Below are 22,730 nucleotides of genomic sequence, written 5' to 3' on the forward strand. Positions count from 1 at the left end.
GGTTGTCTGGCTGTGGGGAGGTGCTGGGGCCTGTGCCTCCCGGGCAGAGCAGCAGGGGCAGGCTGGCACTCTCTCCTCTTTCTCCCTCTCCTCTCCTTTCTTTCTCCTCTTCCACCCCCCTTCAGGAAGACAGCCTCCCCAGGACCTCTGTCAGCTGGCACCTTGGTCCTACACTGCCAGCACCAGGCCTGCGACAGTCGAAGCCCACCATTCACAACATAGCCTGTGCTATTCCCATTTTCATTTTTGTCTTTTTGAGATAGAGTCTCCCTGCGCAGTTCAGGCTGCACTTTGTAGCCTAGGCTGGTCTCCAACTCACAATGATCCTCCTGCCTCAGCCTCACAAGTGCTGGGATCACCGGTATATGCCACTGCACCCGGCTTTAGCCTGTGCTGCTCTGTGTAACAACAGTCAGAGCTCAGTGATGCCCCGGGCATGATCATGAGGGAAGGAGAGGCTGTCGGGAGACAACTAGGACAGGGCAAGGAGTCACGTCACTATGCTCCACATCCACCCAATGAAAGCAGTAGTCACACTTGTACAAGCAGTGTCGCAGGCTTATCCACAGGGGCACGCTAAGCACTCTGTGACGGAGCATTTCATCCTTTACACACTCCTATGAAGTTAAGCAATGGTATGCCCCCCACTCACTACCCAGGAGAAGACAGAGAATCCAGGGATATTTCCGGACCAGAAAGAGAATCCTTTCTCAGAAATCAGAAGACAAAGTGGAAGGCAAAAAGATCATTTTTCACCATAGGTCCTTTCAGGTTCTTTCTGGGAAATAGGATCTAATAATTATTTTTATGAAATGAGAGTCCTCTTAGATTAACATTCACATGTTGTGATACCCCATGAATTTTGTGGTCCCTTCGAGGAGCGTCAGTGCTGCTGCTGGTGCAGCGGCAGTACTGCAGAGGTGTGAGGCACCTGTGGTTCTCCTCCCAAGACCACAGTGTGACGGCTGTCTGAACACTTTGACACTTTCCTAAGCCCTGTGTTTCCTCGATTCTCCTGTCTGGACTTGCAGGAATGCAGCTGCTTCAGAGAACTCACATGATAGCTGAGCAAAACCTACGACTGCCTGAGTCGCGGCAGAGACGATGGCGGTGTGCACCACCAGAGCCCGAGGGAGCGCCCCCGAAGGCTGTGCAGTGGGAGCCTTGCCCACTCCCCTCCAGCCAGGGCCACCCACGCCTGGCGCTCGCCGCCTTGAAGCCACATGTGCCAAGTCCACACAGCAGATCAGGGCCGAAGCAGTTCAGCAGGCAGCCTCGTTATGGCCCGCCAGTGTCTACCCAAGGCCAGATGAAAGGCCGTTCGGGGACTCTCAGGACCCTCACGTTCTAGAAAGGTCTTCACTGAGCACATGAAGAAGAAAATCAGGAGTTTAAAGAGAAACTTTAGCTTTCATCTCCATGATATTTTTTCATTTCTTTTTTCTTTCTTTCCTTTTTTTTTTTTTTTTTTGGAGACAGGGTCTTGCTATGTAGCCCAGGCTGCCCTCGAATGCACAGCCATCTTCCTACCTCAGCCTCAAAAGTGCTGGAATTATGGTGAAGGCCACAATGCCCACCTTACCCCTGTGACTTCATTTGGTACTTTCCATAGAGATGTGCAGAGCCCAGCAGACCTATGGTTACTGTTCTGTAACAGCGTTTGTTGTTTTCTGCTGCTCTGGGGAGCAAGCCCAGGGCTTCTTCAGGTTAGACCAGTGCCCTCCCCCTGCTACGCTGACTTGATTTCAATAAACACGTCAAATCCCTGTAGACTCAGGCTCACAGAGTCGGGGGTGTGAGGCCACTGCCCTCGGGGCCTGGCGCTGTGCAAACTGGCAGCTGTGCCCAGGAACCTGTTCTGTGGGTTCTGATTCAACTCAAACTCGCCCTGTGCTAGGGATGGGTGCTTGCTTCCTGATGCAGGAAGAGCCCCAGTCTGCTTCAGGAAAAAGATATCTGTAGGATTCCTATTATGGTTTGTGTCCAGTTGTCCCCCCAAAACCTCATGCAGTCATGGGGCAAACTTCTCGTTTGTAATTAACTTATGATCCCCTGGGATTATGGGTGTGAGTGCTGTACCCTGCCTGGGTGGATAGCCTGAATTCATCTTAAGGGAGACAGCCTTGCTCTCTGTTGCCATTGTCGCTGTTCCTCCTCCCTTTTGCTCTTGCTGTTTTGCTGCCGTTTGCCACCATGAACTGTTGCCCTCTGCCATGTGCCAGTCTGCCTTGGAGCCAACCTAGTATGGACTGAAACCTCCACAAACTGAGCTAAATAAACCTTTACTTCTTTCATTTTGAGTGTCAGGTATTTGTCCCAGCAATGAGAAGAATAACTGAAACAGAATTTGGTGCCAGAGAAGTTGGTTCACTGTTGTGGGTAAACTTGACCACACAGTTTATGAGCTTCTGGGAATGGTTTATGGGGAGAAAGGAAAGGTTTGGAGATGTCGCTTACAACAGAAGTGCTGCAACAGTTTTGGCTGTTCTGTATGGGAGATTCTGGTCAGAGCTTAGAGCAGAAGGCTGATAGAAAGCCTGCCTATAAAGACCAGGCTGGGGGCTGGGGATGTGGCTCAGCGGTAGAATGCTTGCCTAGCAAGCTGGAAGCCCTGGGTTCAGTCCTCAGCACCAAAAACAAAACAAAACAAAACAAAACAAAAAGACCTGGCCGGGAAGGTTCCTGCTGGGAAGAAGGACCACACTAATTGTTGGACTCCAAATGACCTGTGTTACAGCATGGCCACACCAGGGTCCAGAATGGCACCGGCATAGAGAATCTGTACCTTGGAATCAGGGTCAGATTGCTGAGTGATCCAGGCACTTGACCCCTACAGCCAAGAGAGAAGAAAGCCTGCCTACTGCTCCAGCTGGGAGCAGCCCTTGGCATCATCCACATGGCAGTGGTTTTAGGTGCATGCAGAATGCAGGAGTTCTGAGGTTAAGAAGGCTTCCACGTAGATTTCAGAAGAAGGCCTGGGAGGCCAGGCGGTGTGCCCCTGAGAGGAAAGTGTGAGAAGCCTATTCCATGGAAACCCCAGAAATTTGAAAAGGCCAGGAATGTGGATGATCTAAGGGAAACTGCAAGGAGGGAGCAAAGCTGCCCTGAGAGAGAAGCCATGGGAGCTACCACCAAGAGAGCCACAGGGCTGGAGCCACATAAGGCCTTTGGTGCTCACAACTCATCACAGACTGCTTCGGATGTTGCACTCAGAACTATAGGATTTAATGTGTACCTTGATGGTTTTGGACTTGTATTGGTCTCAGGCTGTGTAGTCCCCTGTTGTTTGTACCTTTTTCAATGGTAATGTTGTTCTTGTGCCACTCTATATTGGAAGTGTTTTTTCATTTGTATACGGCTCACAGCTGAGAGTTTGCCTTAGGTCTTGGAGACGTGGGACTTGGACTTTTCAGCAATGCTGGAACTGTTAGGACTTTGGCAACTCTTAGAGATGAGCTAAAATGCCTTTTGCACAAAGGGATGTGCAAGAGTCTTTGGGGGGTCAGGGGGAGAATGCTATGGTTTGGGTCTAGTTGTTCCCCCAAAGCCTTATGCAGTCATGGTGCGGACTTCTACAGTTTGTGATTAACTCATGATCCACTGGGATTATGGGTGTGAGTGCTGCTGGGATTATGGGTGTGAGTGCTGCTGGGATTATGGGTATGAGTGTTGTTGGTGCATAGCCTGAATGCAATTTAAGGGAGGCTTGCTCCCTGCTGCCATTGTTCCTGCTACTCCTCCCTTTTGCTCTTGCTCTTTGCCACTTCCATGAAAGGCTGCCCTGTGCCATATGTCGCTCTGCCTTGGACCCAGTTAAGTATGGACTGAGACCCCCCGTAACTGTGAGCTAAATAAACCTTTCCTTCCTTCATTTTGGGCATCAGATATTTGTCCCAGCAACGAGAGAAGAGGAACCAAGACACTTCTCCATGCGGGTTTAGAAATCACGAATGTTCCTGAAAGCACTAACATTTTAAATGACAATGACATGTTTATAGCTTTGATGGGAGAGGCATGAGATTCTCAAGTCAGAGTGCTCAGAGAGTGACTCCATGACGGGTGAAGAAAATACATGGTGGATGTGCAAATCCGAAGATGCCCTGCCACCAGTCCCCGTTACGCGCTCTCCTCTGCGCCTGACTGCGATCCCTTGGTCTGGCCGCCTTCTGAAGCAGATCCGAGCCCTCCCTTGTGAGTGGCCTTCTGAGGTGTGACCCATGCTGCAGCGCATGCTGCTGCCCACGCTGTCCAGAAAGGCCATACAGCACCCCCCGTGTCCTCCTCCACCTTACTCACGGGACCTGGTGCCCCGCACTTTGGCTCTTTCCAAGAGTCAATGCAACCATGACAGGGAAACATTTGAATCCATTCAGGACCTGGAGGGAGGCAGCACAGGGCCACTAAAGACACTGAGAAAGAGGGCTCAGAGCTGCTGCAGGCAGTGGCGAGAACCGTGGGATGAGTGCTGGCGAGGAGGGCTGTTTGAAGGGGACCCAGCTGTCCTTTAGGGCAATAAACTCAAAAAGTAGTTTAAATGGTCGCTATATTTTTGCTCATACTTCACAGCACAGATGAAATGGCGTAAAGCCAGCAATGGCCCATTACCACCTGCCCCAGGCAGGCAGCTTCTCCATTCCACGTGCTGCCCTGTGAGAATCACATCTCCACACGTATGTTCCCTCGCTGCCCGGATCCTCTCCTGGCCTGGCTCAGTGGGGACTTAGGAGCCTGTGTCACCTGGCTGCATGGTGGCGGCCCAAGCAGGACCAAGCCAACCCAGACCCCAACAGCTGCTGGTGGTCAGTGGGACACAGTGGCACATGGAGCACATCTGTCAGGTACGGGCAGCTCCTTTGTCTCCCTTTTATTCGTTTGGATGTCGCTGAGGTCCTTGGACCTCACTGGAACTTTCAAATGTAAGGGATGAAGCTCAGTCCTATCCATCAAGACAGGTTTTCAATGATTTTCATGATAGCAGCAGAATATTGCTTTATTATTGTGCATTACCCTGAGGATAAAGAGCTGGAGTCTCCTAAGAAATGCAAGGGTTGGATGTGGAGGTGGATGCCTGTATTCCTAGCACTCAGGCAGCTGAGGCAGGAGGAAGACTGCTGCAGGTATGAGTCCAGCCTGGGGCATATGGTTAGTTCAAGGCTGAACTACATACTGAGACCCTGTCTTAACAACACTAGAGAAAGACAGAAAGACAAACCAAAGCATTTGCCCTAAATTCTCCCAGGCAGGAAGAGAAGGGGCCATACTCTGGTACAGGAGACTCCACACCCGAGATCCACACTGGTCCCAGCCACCTGCCCAGCGATGTACCACACCGAAACCCAGGCATGGGCTTTTATAACAGAGACTGGTAATTGTCCACTTCCTTTTTCTATTTAAATTAACCTCCTGTGCCCAGGCCTGACTCACTCCTCGCCAAGAGCTGCCTGAGTCAGAAGGCAGCCCGCCACTCTGATGAGTGTGAAAGGAGAGGGGAGCTTATCGCTGCCGGGATGCCAACCCCACCCCACCCCAAATGACAGGCTGGCTGGCAAAGCTGCAGAGCCGCCCTCTGCCCCCTGCTTTCCCGCGCCTTTCCTTTCAGTGACTAAGCCTGCCCGGCAGCAGCTCCCCTGGGGAGATTTGCTTCAAAGCTGGCCTTGTAGCCTCCGACGGGCAAGGGAACCGAGCGCCACACTGTCGCCTGTCATCGGTCGTCATCCAAGTGCGCGACACAGGCTGGCAGTGGTGCCCTCCGTGTGGGCATGCTTCACATCTGGGGTGCTCTCTCTGCTCTCCCCCTTGCCTTTGGATTTATCTGAAGCAAGATGCACTCACAGCGCTGAGCTTAAACATTTGATGATCTGTGCCCAGTCATGGGGCATCTCACGGGCAGAGGGACACTGGTTTGGAGTGCGATTCCACGGCACCCGTGGAGACCACGGGGCTGACGAACTCGATCACTGCTGGCAGCACTCCTGGAGTGCAGCCCTCGGGAGCTGGTGCCAGAGCGTGACACCAGCAGCCCAAGGCCGCCTGGCTGTGGGAGATTCTGCCTAGGCCAAAGGGCTTGACCAGACTGTCCCCACCCTTAGAGAGGCTGTACCTCGCAGCTCCCTTCTCACTGGCTGTTAAACATGCTTTATAAGCAACCCAGAGTCCTTGACAAAGTCTGCCCCCAACCACTTGACACTTGATCTTAGCCAAAGAAGCGATCCAAATTACCTGAAATGCAGCAAGACAGTAAGTAGTCCATTAGAAGAAAAGGGTTCCTAGTTTTGATATAATTTGTTCCAAGACGAATTATATTTTAAATTTTTTTTAGCCTTTTTTTTTTTTTTTTTTTTTGTATTTAGTACACGGTCTACAGGGTCTCACTACGCAGATTGGACTCAGATTCTTAGTGATCCACCTGCGTACAGCTTCCCACAAGCTGGGATTACAGGCATGCGCCACCACGCCCAGTCTCAATTGTCATCTCAGTGTGCCCCGGGGGCAGGGCCAGCACAGTTTGTGGTGCCAGGGATCAAACACCAGCCCCTGCGCTCTGCCTATGTAGTCACTTTAGTGTGCTGAGCTATCTGGCCAGGCTTCCTTCAGCTGGCCTTTAGCTCATTTTGTAGCCTGGTTGGTCTTGAACTCGCAACAATGCTCCTCCCTCAGCCTCCCGAGGGCTGTGATTACAGGCATGCACCACCACACCTGGCCATAGTGCTTTCCAATATTCTGAAAATGCTCTTTTCATTTAAAAAATGGGAAATGCGATTCAACTGCAGCTGTCCATGGTGCCTGAGGAGAACGGCTGCGCCTACACACTGGCATTGCAGCGCCAAGCAGGAGTGGAGCGAGACTAGTTAGGACCACACTCTGAGAGGAGTGGGGGGGACAGATAGGACCATGGCGCTGAGCGGAGGGGCAGCAGAGACTGCTACCTCTTCTGTGAGTGTTTTCATGAGGTGTGATCCAAATCATGGGGACTGCTGCTGTCACACGCCACCCGCTGGGAAGGCGGCTCAGATACACACGGTGCTGCTGTGTCCGTGTCCACCTTCCCTGACTGCCACCGGCTCTTCCCTGAGTCACAATGACTCTGTCAGGGAAATGTTTGAGATCTGTTCAGGACATGGAGGCAGCCACGACAATGTCACAAGAGACACTCAGGAAGGAGGACTCCGGAGGCGCCCCAGAAAGCGGCGGGACCCGCAGGACGAGGGTTCGCAGCACGAGGGGAAGCTTCTGAGGAGATTCTCAGCAGTGTCTTCTACTGCAATAAGAGCTTAGGCTGTCTGCGCTGCGGCTGAGCCTGGGTCTTCAGAGAAGGGGCTGCGCCAGCTCGCACCACGGGATCTGCTCCTGGGCAGGCCTCGTGCCACTTACAATGGACTTTTTATTAATTCCCCCCTTCTGGGTAAGTGTGGATACTTATATTCTGTATAGGTACAGTTTTTTTTTTTGTTGTTGTTTTTTTAAAAAATTCTGGTAAGTTTTCAGCCATTCTCTTTCAGTTGTGCTCCCTGTTTTCTTCTCCTGGTAATCCATTCTTATGCATCTTAGGTTTTCTTCCTTTTTAACATTTTATTTAGTCAGTTTCTGACAGAATCTTACTGCGCGGGCCCAGCTGATCCTCCTTCCGCAGCTCGCCAGTGCTGGGCTTACAGGTGGGCGCTCCACGCCGGGCTGGCCTGCTCTGCCCTGCCCTCGCCTCTCCCCTCCCCTCCTCACCCTTCTCGGTCCTTTTCCTTCCCCCTCTCACTTCCTTTGTGAATTCTTCGAGTTTAGCTTTACAATCTACTCTCTTAATTCATTGTCTGTCTCACACAGAGTTCACCTTAAGACCTTTTACTATTCTGGCCGCAGATTTCTCACTGTGATCTCTGAGGTCCGCTCCCCTTGGTACATGTGCATCTGGGTCTAGCTCGCTCTGCGTGGGTGCTCTTCACGCTGTCACAGGGCAGTTGCCACGGGTCCCCTGTGCAGACCCAGCCGGCAGGTCTGGCAGGCCCTGTGGGTCCCATGGCCCCACTGCTGCACTCTGCACGGTGACACAACCCACAGACAAGAGTAATCATGTTGTGCTTGACGTGGCTGGTTTATAAAACTCTTCCAAAATGAGATCACTGCACATGCCTGTAACCCCACGATCTGTGAGGCCGAGGCAGGAGGACTGTTATGAGTTCGAGGCCGTCTGGGCTACATCATAAGTTAAGGCCACCCTGAACTGCACAGTGAGAGCTGGTTTCAATTTTAAAAAAGTCACTAACTGGGAGTAGAGCAGGTGGCCCTGTGGTCCCAGCACTACTGACCGGCCTCGGCAGGGAACAAACGACAACACAGGCACTTTGGAAAACAGCCCGGTGGATGGGCAGCATCAGGGCCCAGCTGCCGTGTACCCCAATGCACAGGAGGCGCAGAAGGCCGAGACCTCACATGCCGCCTTGCCTGGCGTGGCACAGGTCCATGCAATCAGATTTGGGCAGAGTGAGCTAGTGTCCAGTGCTCCTGGTGAGCATGGACAGAAACTTTTCCTAAAAATCCTGGATTGGTGGCACGTGAGGAATATTTAGGTGGAGGTGGATTCAGTAGGCTGCAAATATTATACAAAAAGATCAGGGTGGGATCAAAGCCGAACACAGCTTTAGGAATCACAGAAGTCAAAGATAAAAGAAAAAAAAAAAAAAAAAAAAAAAGGGAGTGGGGATGATTAAGGGCTGCAGTGTGGGAGCAGCAAAGGGGTCTGGCACTGGGAGTGTTCAATCCCCGGTTCCGCCACAAAAAAAAAAAAAAAAAAAAAAAAAAAAAAAAAAAAAAAAAAAAAAAAAAAAAAAAAAAAACATTTCTAATAAAAACTTTCAAAGGAATAGCTACAAATGAAACAGAATGACAAATAATTTCTTTTGATTTCTACTCTTAATGCTACATTGAGCTAGGCTATCCTTCCTAAAACTGTAGGATTTTATGGGTGCACTGAGGAAGACTAAATAATTCATTTATTCAGAAATACGAATTATGTTCCCATTGTCCACTGCTCAGTCAAGGCCCTGGGAATTTGAGATAAACACCCAATGCCCCTGGCCCTTGAGGACTTCATAATTTATCACAGAAACTGATCACAGGCCCTCCACAAGTCCCTGCTCCACTCTGTGACAAGCACTGTAATGACTGCAGGAACAAGGATTCTAAGCACTGAGGAAGAATGAGTAATTGGCCATCTTTCTGTAATGCCAAAGGGTCACCGGAAGTAGGATGTTGTCACTTTCGGAATCTCTGCAATAGCAGGGCGAGGCCCAGTGCAAGTAACTTGGGTTTATGAAGCAAAACACTTTTACCTGTGCCATGGGATAACTTGGGCACCTTTGAGAGCCCTTTCCAGTCCCTCCTGCTCACGTCTCCTGTCACATACACACATGGAGGTATTATCTGGGAATGATGAGGGGCTCAGACAGGTTCCTTGTGTGGCCAGAGACATGGCAGGGCCAGGTGACCTTAGGAAAGTGTAAATAGAAAAGCCCTGTCAGGGTGAAGGATAAGTGATGACTAACTCGGGGATGACAACACGGCCCACGGGTTGGCCATTGAGACTCTCTTAGGCTCAGGTGTAAATTACCTAGTGGGCTCCAACTTGTGATCCTCTCCCTCAGCCCCCCAGAGTGCTGGGCTATAGGCATGCACCTTGCCATCCCTTATTTTATTGCCACTAATAACATGCAAACATTGACACCGTTACATTCCCATTTAAGGAAAGAGAAAAACAGTCTTTCCTTAAAAAAAAATACACATTTTATTTATTTGTTATATGTATTTAGTTGTTACAGGGTCTCACTATATAGCTGGGACTCGTGCTGATCCTCCTACTTGCAGCCGCCCTAGAGCTGGATTGCAGGTGTGTGCCACCACACCTGGACTCTGGCCAGCTCAGCCCGCCCTGCGGGTGGGGTTGCGGCTGCATGTGGTGCAGGGGATGGAACTGTGGTCTCCGCGCTTACCTAAGCTTGCCTAAGCAGGCGCTTTAGTCTGCTGAGCTATCTCACCAGCCCCAAAATACACATTTTAGTAAGATGAATCTCAAGTTAGAAGAAAATACAGTTTCTGGATAAATTCTGTGTCCCATGGAAAAAATAGGATTGCTATAGTGAATATTCTTTGTGGAAGAATTATTTTTGATTTTGGAGACAGTGTCCTGCTATGTAGTTCAGGTTGGCTTTGAACTCAGAGTGCAGCCCAGGCTGGCCTCCAACTTGCAGGCATTCTCCTGCCTCAGGTTCCTGAGTGCTGGGGTTACAGGCCTGCACAACCCCGCCTCACTCTCTATTCAAAGTTTAAGACTACTTAGAACTTGAAGTAATATTTTTGCCCACCCAGTGATCAGGTGCTGAATGACAGTGAATAGAGAATTTCCAGTCAGCTGCTGCCACCCTAAGCCAACCCACAAACTGCACAGAAGGGTCTCTTCTCTTTAGCTCATAAGTAAAACAAAGATTATTTTTTGTATCTCCCCTGACCCAGTTCAGGTACTGAGATGCTTTTCCTCCATGGGGTGAGGTCTTTTGAGTAACAATGTGTATTGAGCCCTTAGCAATGGTTCAGACTTGGCCCCAGGATTTCAGATGCCTCCTGCTTGAACGTGGATAGGCCCTTGAGTGTGAGGAATTCCTCTGCGACTGTAGGCTCGGCTTCAGCTCCCTAGAAGCTTAGGGATGGGAAGTGGCTGTGTCTCACCCCAGGGCCTCACTACTCAGAGCTCCCTCAGAGGCTGCAGCTGCACAGGGTGGTTGGCTATTGCTCATCTTCTGGAAAATCCCTTCCTAGAGGACTCTGATCTCAACAACAGGAGAGAACCAGACCCTGACACCACGCTAAGGATGATGCACAGGGAAGACGAAGGGTAGTGGACGAGGCATGAGGGGAAACGGCCACCAGGGAGGTGGTGACACCTGCTCTGGGACAGCTGCGGGCAGGCAGGAAGCCCAGTGCCAGGTGCCGTGCTCAGAACACACTAGGTTTGCTCAGTACCTGTGTGGGCGCGGGTGGCTCTCACTGCACACACAGTGACTGCTGAAGGCGCAAAGCGCGGGGTGTTTCTGCAAGCTGTGAGTCACTCGCTGGGATTTACATGGGAGGACAAAGCCCCAGCAGTAACACCCATGGCCTGTCGTGAGGAGAGACACCAGGAAGGACCGACAAGTGGGAGGAGTAGGAAATCCACAGCCCACAGACTAGGTCTGGCTATGTAGCACAAGATGGTCTGGAATGCACGGTGATCCTCCTGCCTCAGCCTCCCAAGCACTAGGATTACTATGTGCGCCACTATGCCTGGTTTCTCTCCCTTTTTATTCCCACAAATAGTTTCCAAAGTGCAAAGACACTTCCACAAGAAGAGCAGACTCTCATTTTCCCTGCAGCAGAAGAGGGGGTGTGGCTTGGGCAGGTGCATCCTTCCCCTACCCCCCTGGACAGGACAGCTTTCCTCCAAGTCACCCTGACTACTGAGTCACCCATCTCCACTATGATCCGACACAGCCCCTGTGTGGCTAAGATCAAGAAGTGAAGGACTGGACCCCAACACACACAGCAAGTTCCAGCCTCACCCTCAGCCGCGGGGAAGCAGCTCCCCAGTGGCCGGTGAATCTGGGGGCTCCCTGCTGCGTAAGGAACCCCCTGCACTGAGGCATGGACCCTGCTGCTCCTGTGGGCTCGCTTAGGCAGGCCACTCCTGGAGCCCCGGGATCAACCTGGGACTTCTGTCCTGAGCAGTGTGGGGACAGAGAGGTCATCTCAAAGCTCAAGAGCAGAAGCACTGCGAGCTGTTGTTCACACAGAGGAGCTCTGAGCCTAGAGACTTGCACATCCGGCCTGAGCTGGCCCTGGACAGAGACAGTGGGTAACACAGAGACCAGTAGCTGGCTATGCCAACTGCTGGCCCCTGCGGGCCTGGTTTCCTGGTGAGTCACAATTTCCATCTGAATCCAGCAGGAGAGCCCTAGGCCGTCATTAGCATTCCCCAGCATGCAACACCGATCTTGGGAGCAGAGACCGCTCCTCCCGCACCTGTGGCGTTGGTCCTCCCTCTGAACACGTCGTCATAGGCCTTCCACTGCAGCTTCACCTGGTAGGCATGCACGAACACCACGAATGCCACCACGAGGCATGCCAGGGGCGCCAGGCCTGCAGCAAACAGCGCCGCGTACACGTTGGGGATGGAGCACCTGAAAGACGGAGGGGCAGAGCTCAGGCAGTGTCAGGACGCCTGCCCACCCACCCGGCCTTCCTCCCTCCCGGCCTCCCTCTCGTCCTTCCTTCCTTCTACTCTTGATCCTGCTGTCTCAGTTTGCCGAGTACTGGAATCACAGCTGGCCCCCACACCCAACTCAAAGAGACAGTCTCTAACCTCAGAATGTGCGGCTTTACCAATTTGTGCTCTCTTTAGCTTGAGGGCAAAGTCAGGTTTTGGTTTGATGCGTGAGAACTTTGTAAAGAGGTTGCATGATTCCGTCTACCTACGGCGGGTTTAGTGCAACACTCAGTTCTTGGGATGCTCAGAAAATTTCCAATAAGGTTCTGCTCAAGTCCAAGTGTGACGAGCACAAGGCGGACATCTACCCAGCGGCCCATGAAACCTGCTCCAGGGTGTCCCCGGCAACATGGACACCAGGCTGCTGGCTTCAGAAAATGTGTGGCTGCGGAGAAGGTATTAACCTCCTGAAACATCCACTTGCCCTTGAGTAAGATCGGAGTACTCTCTACAGCGGAAGTTGACAGTGAAGATTCACTAGAGCAAGCAGCACATAATTTTTTTAAACCCATCATTTCTAGACTGAATTGACACGTATGCTGCTTTTTTAAACACGCATGCCCCCCACACCGAGCCATACACACAGGGACACAGGATCACACCACAGGACTAAGGCTCCCCAGAACACATTGGGAATCACTGACTTAGTCATGCCCAGCTTATATTTCAAATTAGCAAGTGGACCATGGGGAGGGGACTCCCAGGCCCTTCGACTTCCTGCCTGGATGAGAAGGAAGCAGAGGGCCATTAAGTTTTGTGGTCACTGTGTCCTGCCAAGAGCCAGTCATGCCTGTGTGAACCTTTCCTGACCTCCAGGTTCCTTGGGGCCAAGTCTCTCTCTCACGCTGGAGTTTTCTACCTGGGATGAACCTAGCACGGGACTATGTGACTGCAAGGAGCTCAGAACCAGGCCTTTCTCTGCCTTGCTTTCCCGCTCCTTCTGTCTGGGCTACCCACTCCCGGGGAGCCCGAGTGGGGAGCACTTTCTACACGTACATCTGAGGATTCTCGGGGCCCTGCTCTGCCATCTTGGTTTCTGGCTGACTGAATGGCAGTTTGATCTTTCCTCACCAGGATGCTTCCTCAAGAGCCTTCACTCTGGAACATGAAAGCAACTGTCCATGGCGAAGCGACACCACATGATTTTATCAGTGATTCCTCGAGCTTAAAGAAACTGCTTGCCCTAACGTCAGCACATATGCGTCTGAGTTTGTATTCTGGTTACACTGAGTACTAGGAAAATAGTCTTAGAGATATAACTGAAACTTTTTACTCACAACAGATGCTTGTTCTTCGCACAAAATCTTTCATGAAAACATCTCAGACTGTCATTTCCTAAAATGATGCTCTTGAGGCACGTATCCTTCCTTACAAAGGACACAATCCCTGACAGCCATAAGACTATACTTTTAACTTCAAGGAATCTTAATACCAAGGAGGGTCTCTCCTACTTTCCCTAACTTCCTTTCCATTCTTAGAATATAATATCTATAAACCTAGGTTACAATAAAGCTCTGAATGCTAGACTTTGAAGAAAATTCAAGAAAGCAGACACATAACTGTTAAGAAACCTGTTAAGAAAACTTCAAAATCTAAAACGTAGGCAATTAGAGAAATCCCCATTCGGGCAATTTGGGAAAATACTGTCTTGATTTTATATTGAGACAGAGATACATTATTAAAGACCTTGGGCTTCCTGGCCATAGTTGCTGTGTGAGCCAGACACATCATAAGAGAGATTTCAAAGCCTACTCCGACCTGCACAGAGCTGTCAGGGTGAATTTCTTCTACTTCTGAACTTTACTTTGGATGGCGCAAAGCGAGAACCTGTCCCTGTGCACTCACCAGCATGCAGCAGGACCCATTTCATTCAGGTAAAGGACTGTGGTTAAACGAAAGGGGCAGATGTGGAGGCCGCGACAGTGGTACATGGCTGTACTCACAATGGTGCTAATGTTGGCTAATACTTGGTGCACGCTAGCTTCAAACAGTGCCTTGACTTTTTCATTCGAATGGTGGATCTTCTGAGGACAGCCAGCCTGTGTTCTTAGGTGAGTTCAGATATAGACAAAGGAACACACGTAGGCTTCACTGTCTTATTTTTTGCCTTGTAAAATGTCATCACAAGTTATACCAAGACAATTACTGAACCTGCTGCAACTCGCCTAGGAGTATAAAGATTTCATACAGTGCTGCGTCACAGGCTGGCTTTGTGACACCCACGCTCACCCACGGGAACCTGTACAGATGGCCACACCTGCGCACTGGAAGGACTTCCCAGAACTTCCCCTTACAGAATACCCCTTGAAAGCAGAGCCCCAGCTCACCCCAGCCCATCTTCCTTAAGAACAAAACAGGCAAAGCAGAGCTCGGAGAAGGAAGCAACCTGGGCTCCGAGAATCTCCTTTGTGATTCTCTTCTGTTTTGAAGGACTTGGCCATACCAGCTCATTCTTGCTGGAGAAGCGACAGCTGTCTCCTTTTCCATTGCTTCAAGACCCTCAGATGTCGAGCTCATCCTTGGTCCATCACCCACCGTGGAGGCCACAGCATGCTGCGCAGCATGTGTGGCTCCACCCGTGGCGCTCAAGTCCGCTCCATGACCTGTGGGCTATGCAGCCTCCCAGGGATTATAATCTCCTCCCAGGGAGTCCAGCAGCACGGGCAAAACACACTTGCCAATGAGCAGGCCCAAGGACAAGGCCTGGGCCCAAGGGCAAGCCACCACTCTGAGCCCTGCGCAGGCTGTTCAGCCACAGAAAGTTGGTGGCATGGTCGTGGCCGTGGCAACTGCCCCAAGTCACAGCTCCAACTCCTAACCCCTTCTTGTGTTCAATTCTCACTGAGCTTGTCCTTTACAGCTAACAGGTGTTATTCTAATTTTCTGAGAATTTATTTATTTATTTTTTAATGCATTTGCTACAGGGTGTACAAGGTCTTACTACACAGATCAGACTCATAGTGATCCTGTTTTCAGCCTCCCAAGCACTGGGATTACAGGTATGCGCCACCACACTCAGTCTTAATCACTGGCTCAACACTCCCTGGCACATGGCCTGCATGGCACCCTGGGGGATTGAACCCCTGGCCCCTGTGCTCTGCTAAGCAGGCGCTGCAGTCCGCTGAGCTGTCTGGCTGGCCCTTGACCACATATACTTAAAGCTACCTGGATAAATGAAGCAGACCCTACAAGGTGGTGCTCACTGATCAGGATTCCTGTCAGCACATAGCAAGGTCGGGTCCACATCCAAGAAGTCTGCGGACTGTGTGAATGGAACACGGGCTGCTCGGAACTGTGAATACCACTTGAGGGTAGTTTCTGGACTAGGCTAGGAACAAATTCTTGGAAAAACTGAATGTAACAAATGAGCAGCCTGAAAGTTATGCACACACCAGGGCTGCGGAAGCAGCTCATTAACGCACTGGCAGCTGCCCTCAGGGCGGACCTGGCAGCCCCTAGAGGTGAGCAGAAGGCCAAGTGGATTCGCTTTCTTTCTCCTCGAAAAGGCGTGTTCCTCGGAATTCCCAGCTCACCAGGCCTCAGGGCATCCTGGAGCCTGCTGCCGTGTGTGCTGAGGCCTGGGGTTTTGCAATCACAGGACTGTTTGCCTGTCCCTTTTAAACTTTCATGGGTAGTCTTTTTTCTGTATTACGGACAGTCTGAGTGTTTCCAAATCTTGTCAGGAATAATGCTTCACTCTATTTTTAGCCAGATGCAACAAGTAGATGCTGGTCACTACTTGTTTTTCTTCTTTGGGGCCTTTCTTGGGCAGTCCCGATGCCCAAGGTAATTTTCTCCTGTCTGAGCTCATCTCCCGCCGGCACCCCCGCAGCCCCTTCTGCTTTCTGAGGTCTTCACTTGCACTTGCTAGCTAGATTTTTATGAAAAGGCAGGGGTGTTTCTGTTTCTCTGTTTCTGCATGAAACCAGCCCTGGACAGAGTTCAGAATGGAGGTGTATCTGAGATGGTGTTTCGAGCTCGTATAAATTATAATCTAAAGGACAAGGTGATCCTGACAGGTTGAACACTGGAAGAAAGCTGGTGGCCGACTTCTGGGTTGGGGAGGTAATGACACAGGGGACACTGGAATGGAATAGCAAGGCACGTTTGCTTTCAAGGTCTTCTCTGTAGATCCGCCTTGGGGATCCATCACAGCAGTCCGGCCTTCCCTGGGCCGCGTCTCCTCAGTTTTCTGTAGTCTCCAGCAAAGACTGCACCCTCGTCCCCACTTTATTTTGGTGAGTAAGGGATAAATACCAGTTTTATTCTTCATGTTCACATGAGGACTGATCAAGACTTTTCATATCACGTAGTGAACATCGGTTTCTCCTTGGTGCACAGCACAACACGTCTGCTCCTCGGCATGTTAGTCAAAGGATGCAGGTGTTACTCATTATGTGGATGGTCATCACTGATAAACAAAGCTAAGCCAACACTTATGATTTCAGGATCTCTTTGCTTGTACGCCCGATTTTGTTTCCAAAGATGATACTCTTATTTAACAGATTTTTTTATACACCTATGAATTTATATACATGCATTTTTATGCTTTTTTTGTGCTACTGGGGATTGAACTTGGGAATCTTGTGCTTATGTGGCAGGCACTTATGCTAATGAGATATATCCTGAGCCCACATATGTATTTCTTTTCTTTTTTGATGTATTTAGTGCAGGGTCTATAGGGCCTCACTATGTAGATTAGACTTGTAGTGATCCTCCTGTTTTCAGCTTCCCAAGGGCTGGGGTTACAGGCACGTGCCACCACGCCCAGTCTCAAGCACCTTCTCAGAGTGCCCTGGGGGTGAGACCGGCATGTCTGGCTTGGGGATCAAACCCCTCAGCCCTGCATCTGCCTAAGCAGGTGCTTTAATCTGCTGAGCTATCTGGCCAGCCCTCACATATGTATTTCTTGATCTATGCGGAATGGAAGAAGATTAGAAAAGTAGTTTAAACACATTGACATTGACTTCCCTCCTCTCCCCCAACCCCTTTCCTTACTGCAGTTTGACCCCAGGCCTGTCATGCTGAATGATATCCCAAACCCTAATTTATTCTGAGCCAGAATCTTACTACATCACTAACTTGCTGGCATTGGGCTTGAATTTGAGACCCTCCTGCCTCAGTTTCCCAGAGTGCTGGGGTGTCGGGCAAACCGCCAGGTTTGGCAACATTAACTTTTTTTTTTTTTTTTAAGGAATCTCTTATGAAGACTCAGAGCAAAGGGGAGATGACAGTTTGGGTTTAAACAGCTGCATTTACAAACTACAGTCCTCCTCCTGTCTTCTCGTTACACACAGTGAGTTTTCCTGTTCAGGATCGCCAACTGAGCACTGACATGCACTGTCCTTTAAGTTTAAACTTAAAAAAAAATACTGTTAGGATTAAACTGCAGATAAACACAAAAAAGTGAAGTGGAACATTAAGACAGAACGTGGACTTAGAGATGGCGGAGAGACAACATCCAGCGTTTTCCGAAGCTGAGTTTGCCGAGTAGTCAGGGCTACCCTGAATATTATAACTGCCGCTGCCGCCACGGCCCTCAGTCAGCAATCATTTACGAGTGCGGTGGTGAACTCTATCCCTGCCTGCACGGTTACGCACAGACACAGTACAGTCCTGTCGGCTTTACTGTACATACGGGGAAATGCCACAGAACCTGTGAAACACTGAGCTGTGTCAACAGCCTCATTCGCCTTTCCGGCCACTGCCACAAACTGAAGAGTCCTGCGACTGCAGCCCAGGACCAGCAACCGAGCGCCCCCACTGAGGAGCAGACCGCTTGCTCCGCAGGGGCGAGGACACAGATGGCACGGAGAGCAGGGCACAAGCGGGAGGTCTGCGGCCATTGTGCTGCACCTGCTTTCGTGGGAAGGAGTCCCACACGCCCTGCACAGCCCTGGCCCAGGAAGGGTGATCCTAAGACCCCTGCACAGAGCACAGCTCCTCGATGGGCTCTTGAGCACACTGGTGCCCCCGGGTCGTCCCCCAAGTCCGGCTTGGGCCTCAGGAGCTCAGTGGTCAGGATTCTGAGCTCCACAGCTGGCCTACGGCAGGGCCCACCGGGGCAGACACAAAGTAAACACAAGGACAGCCGGACAAAGAAAGCAGGAAGCAGCAAGGGGAGCGAGGAAGTGGCATGTCACCAGGACCCCAACCCCGCGAGCCTCGGGAGACAGAGCGCAGCTGGGTTTCCAGACGCTGATTCTAGGGCTGCTGCGGTCCGGCTGTGCTGGACACCCGCGGGAACACTGTGCCGCTCCCAGGCTCCCAGCCCCTCACTCCTGAACTTGAAGGGATGTGCAGTGCGGCAGCCTGCAAATGAGGCGCCTCCAAGACACGGCTCCTGAAGATGAGGGCCCCACTCTGCCCTCCTGCCTCAGCCTCCCCTTGGCCGCGGAGACTGTCACTAACTCAGCACTGACACTGCCTCGGAGAGAAGCCAAGGGACCGAAGAGTGAGAAGCAATACCCAAGGTGTACTCGAAAGCTTCCATTATCTGAAAAGAGTAAGGAAAGAACAAGGCGGACATACCCGCAGCGGTGATGTTCTGTCCAATGAAAAAAGAACAGACGCAGTATTCCACTTCAGGTAGTAAGCTGCCTACAGTTGTGAAGCAGTCAGATATCCACGTATATCAAAATGCCACCTCATCTTGACGTAATTAGCTCTGGCTGAGTAAGTGCAAGCAAAATGGTGACACATATTGCAGATCATGACAAAGGTGAGTGACACCAAGTATAAATAGGCTGGCGACAGTCACTGCACACATTCTGTAAGGCACGATGTTCCCAGTGAAAATGTCCCAAGAACTTCAAGCCCAAGCAGTTGCTCCCTGCAAGACCTGACGCCGTGTGGCGCTGAGACCAGTTAGCTGGACGTGCTGGCTGACCTCACAACCAGGCGGGTTCTCACACGTCCACTATTAGCATTTCATCAGGGTTGGGTTAGGCCGACTGGTCTCCCGCGTGTCCTGATGCTCTGTGTTCATTGAACTGGAGTGTCCGGGTCTGGAGAGGGCCACTTCCCCAGGGCGCCGGACAGTGTCCTGCCTGCACACCCCCAGCCTCTGAGCGATGCCTGCACTTCTCTGACTAATCAGACACTTTGAGTCCGACAGTGGTGAAATGACAGGCATTTATAGTTTCACAAAAACTAGCTTGAGGACTGTGGAGATAGCTCAGCATTTACTTGCCAGTCTGGCAAGTGCAAGGTTTTGAGTTTGATCCCCAGTACTGCAGGAGAAAAAAAAAAAAATGCTGGTCTAGCTGACAGCAAGAAAATGACCTTAGTTCTACAGCTGCAAGAAACAAAAAACTAGCTTGACAGAGACAGTCACATCTTGACAGAGGTGCCAGCAGAATACAAGACGAATGTGCTATAACATCTCAGTGCCGTCCTTATTGTTTTACAGCCCGGTCCACACATCTGATTCCACACCCAGAAAACAGCTTCCAGTGAGGCCAGGCACACGTTCCTTACAGGATGCAGTCATTTCTGACCTCAGGGTTAGGGTCCAGAGCCAATTATTTGTTTCTAATTTTTATCTCAAATTTTCTACACACAAAAATAAAAAAAGCAATTTTTATCCTTCATGTTTTAAACCTGTGATTTCTGTGAACCTAAAACATTAAGTGGCAGGTTAAAAGAAACCCGAAGGGCTGGCCAGATAGCTCAGTGGACTGACGTGCCTGCTTAGGCAGAAGCAGGGACTGGGATTCAATCCCCAGCCTGCCGTGCCAGCCCTGTCCCTGGGGTGCGCTGAGATGGTGACTGAGACTGGGCGTGGTGGTGCGTGCCTGTAATCCCAGCGCTTGGAAGACTGAAAACAAGAGGATCACCATGAGTCTGATCTGTGTAGTGAGACCCTGTAGACCCTGTACTAAATACATAAAAAAAAAAAAAAAGATGCTTGAGCTCATGTGACATTTGTAGCATAAATGTTCTTTCCTATTCCTGAAGAAAAGTTTGTGGCTTTGGAGAGAGCCTTTCCATCTTATCCTAGCCTTATGCAGCGAAGTGTGGCCACTGTGGAAACTGGTGTGGAGAGTCCTCACAGAACAAACTAGAAATTCTGTTTGACGCAGCTACTCAGTTTCTGCGTATCCTGAGCGTTAGACACGCTACCCCAGGGATCCACGCACAGCAGTGTAGTAACTAAGCCTTGGAAGGGCCTGGGTGTCATTCAGTGATGAACAAAGAAAGAAAACATTGTTTCTGTGCATAACCGACTCGTACTTGCAGTGAACAGGGATAAACCTCAGACCTCTGTAGGAAAACGGCTGCACCAGAAAAGAGCGCCGAGTGAAGTAAATCAGATACACAGCTCACACACTGTACAGACTGAGTACTGCAAAGTACAAATAAAGAGCAAAATACAAGACTGATTCAAAGAATCAGGGAGGGGCTTGGGGATAGAGTTCAGCAGTGTTGTGCCTGCCTGGCAAGCACGAGGTCCTGAGCTCGATTCCCAGTACCCCTCCGACCCCCCAAGATTCGAGAGGCCTCCTGAGCACAGAGCAAATACCCATTATGGATGCATGCACTGCTTGCCGCCAACACAAACTATGTCATAATACTAACAATGATGATAATCATATGAAAGTGGGGGGCATCTAGACACAGACAGGGCAGTGAGAAGGGAGAAAAGGATGACATGTAAGGTACAAGTGCCCACCCCCATCTGTGGCCAGTGCCAAGCATGGGTGAGGAAGCGCAGTCTGCATGGACGACAATGGTGCTGTGGAGCTACTTAAGGGCTTCACAAAAATTCCCCACAGTAATGGTGTGATTGCTCAAAGGAGCAAAAATCATCTGGTAATGGAGTAACGCAACTTCTAACGAGTCATCCCATTTTACAGAAAGTGGCCCTGTGGCACTGCCCACAGAGTGGCGGCCCACGGATTCTTCTGGCTTATTCTACAGTGTCCCTGTGGATGACCAGTGTCACACTCTTGCCTGTGCCACGCACGTGTGGCCACTTACAGCACAACGCAGCCACGGGCTTTCATAAGCAGAGTTCACTAGGGAATTGCTCACCGGACCTGGCTCCTCCCATTTAAAATACACTGCCCACTTCCTTGAAGGGCATATGCAGTTTATTCAGAAAACCTGAAGGCAGCAGTGCCACTCTTGCCCACTGAGGAAGCCAGGACGCGCACGGGAGCTGAGGCTGTCAGTGCTTGCGAGGTTACTCTTGTAGGCGCAGGCAGCACAGTTGCGGTTCGGCTCTGCTGCGGTTCCCATTTCAACCCAGGTACCCAATTTTTTTTTTTTTCAGAAAGTTATTTTTATTGGCATGACGATTGTGCACCTTTATGGGGTGCGAGGTGCTGCTTTGGTGCTAGCAGGACAGAAGTCACTTTCTACTTCTGTCTGGTTCTGAATTTACTTTTCAAGTCTAAACTCGCTTGGGATCACCACATGAACACTGTACCTCTGCAATAACTGGTGTGGCGGCCCTCTAGTGTGGTAACCATATGGCCTGTGGGCCAAAAGGCTTACCTTGTGAACCCTTTCAAGAAACTTATAAAAAATATTTTTACCATAAGGAAAAATCTACTTTTACCGACTTGGGATTAGCACATTATCTGTACACTGTTAAAAGATTAGCACGCATTGTTCATAACAAACTCCCTACAGCAGGACAGACACCGCCCCGGCTGCTCTGGGGCTCAGACTGCCCCTCAGCGGTGACCTCTGCTCTGGGTGCTCCCTCTGCGAGCTGCCACTTGAGCTCCACCACTGGCTGTGACCCCACTCTGCCTGTCCAAATGCCTGCTTGGCTCCCTGGTCTCCAGATTGTTCCGATGCTGCCTGCTGGACCCGCGTTCTCACACATGTTGGCCAGGAGGAAGACAGACGCTGCACCATCGGTGCCACCTCTGGCTTCCAGCTGGGCCATGGGGGACCTGCCCTGACTTGGCGTGAATGGGATACATATTCCATCAACCACTGCATCTGGGAGATTGCTTGACTCTTGGGTCCTTTGTTTGGCAGATGTATCACTTTCCTGTGGCTTCTCTGAGCACCAGGGTGGCCTGACTCAGAGGGCCTTTTGGCCTGCAGTGTGGCCTGTGTCCACTCGCTACATTCTTCAACATGTGTGTTCATGCGCATCAACAGACACAGAGCGACTCCCTATCCAGTTTTCCTTACCTTGCTATGGACTCACAGGGTCGGGGTGGCGGAGCTCAGGAAGTGCAGTGACCCTGAGGTCATGGTGCATGAGGGCATGCTGTCCAGTTCTTGGGAGAAGGCTGTCATTGAAGAGCAAGCCTGGACTCTTGGCTGCTTGGATGCAGGTGTGACCTTGCTCCTGTGTGCAGGGCCACTGTCCTGCCTGTCCTGCAGTGAGGCCACCAAAGGGTGGACCTCAACATAAAGTCCTGGCCAGGCTGTGGGGATCCTGGTGCTATAGAACCGGTAGCTACACAAACCTTTTTTTTTT

General features: G+C 50.8%; 1 protein-coding gene across 1 annotated transcript in view; it reads right to left on the minus strand.

Annotated features, from left to right (window-relative positions):
* The window catches only part of Adgrv1 (adhesion G protein-coupled receptor V1), a 479,349-nt gene that overhangs the window by 59,744 nt on the left and 396,875 nt on the right, over positions 1 to 22,730 (minus strand). Inside the window, exon 86 of the mRNA XM_004644067.2 lies at positions 12,040 to 12,197. Within this exon, the coding sequence (XP_004644124.1) occupies positions 12,040 to 12,197 (158 nt within the window). The remainder of the gene's footprint in view (positions 1 to 12,039; positions 12,198 to 22,730) is intronic.

This window comes from Octodon degus, unplaced genomic scaffold (genome assembly GCF_000260255.1).
Source record: "Octodon degus isolate 3935 unplaced genomic scaffold, OctDeg1.0 scaffold00190, whole genome shotgun sequence".
NCBI lineage: Eukaryota > Metazoa > Chordata > Mammalia > Rodentia > Octodontidae > Octodon > Octodon degus.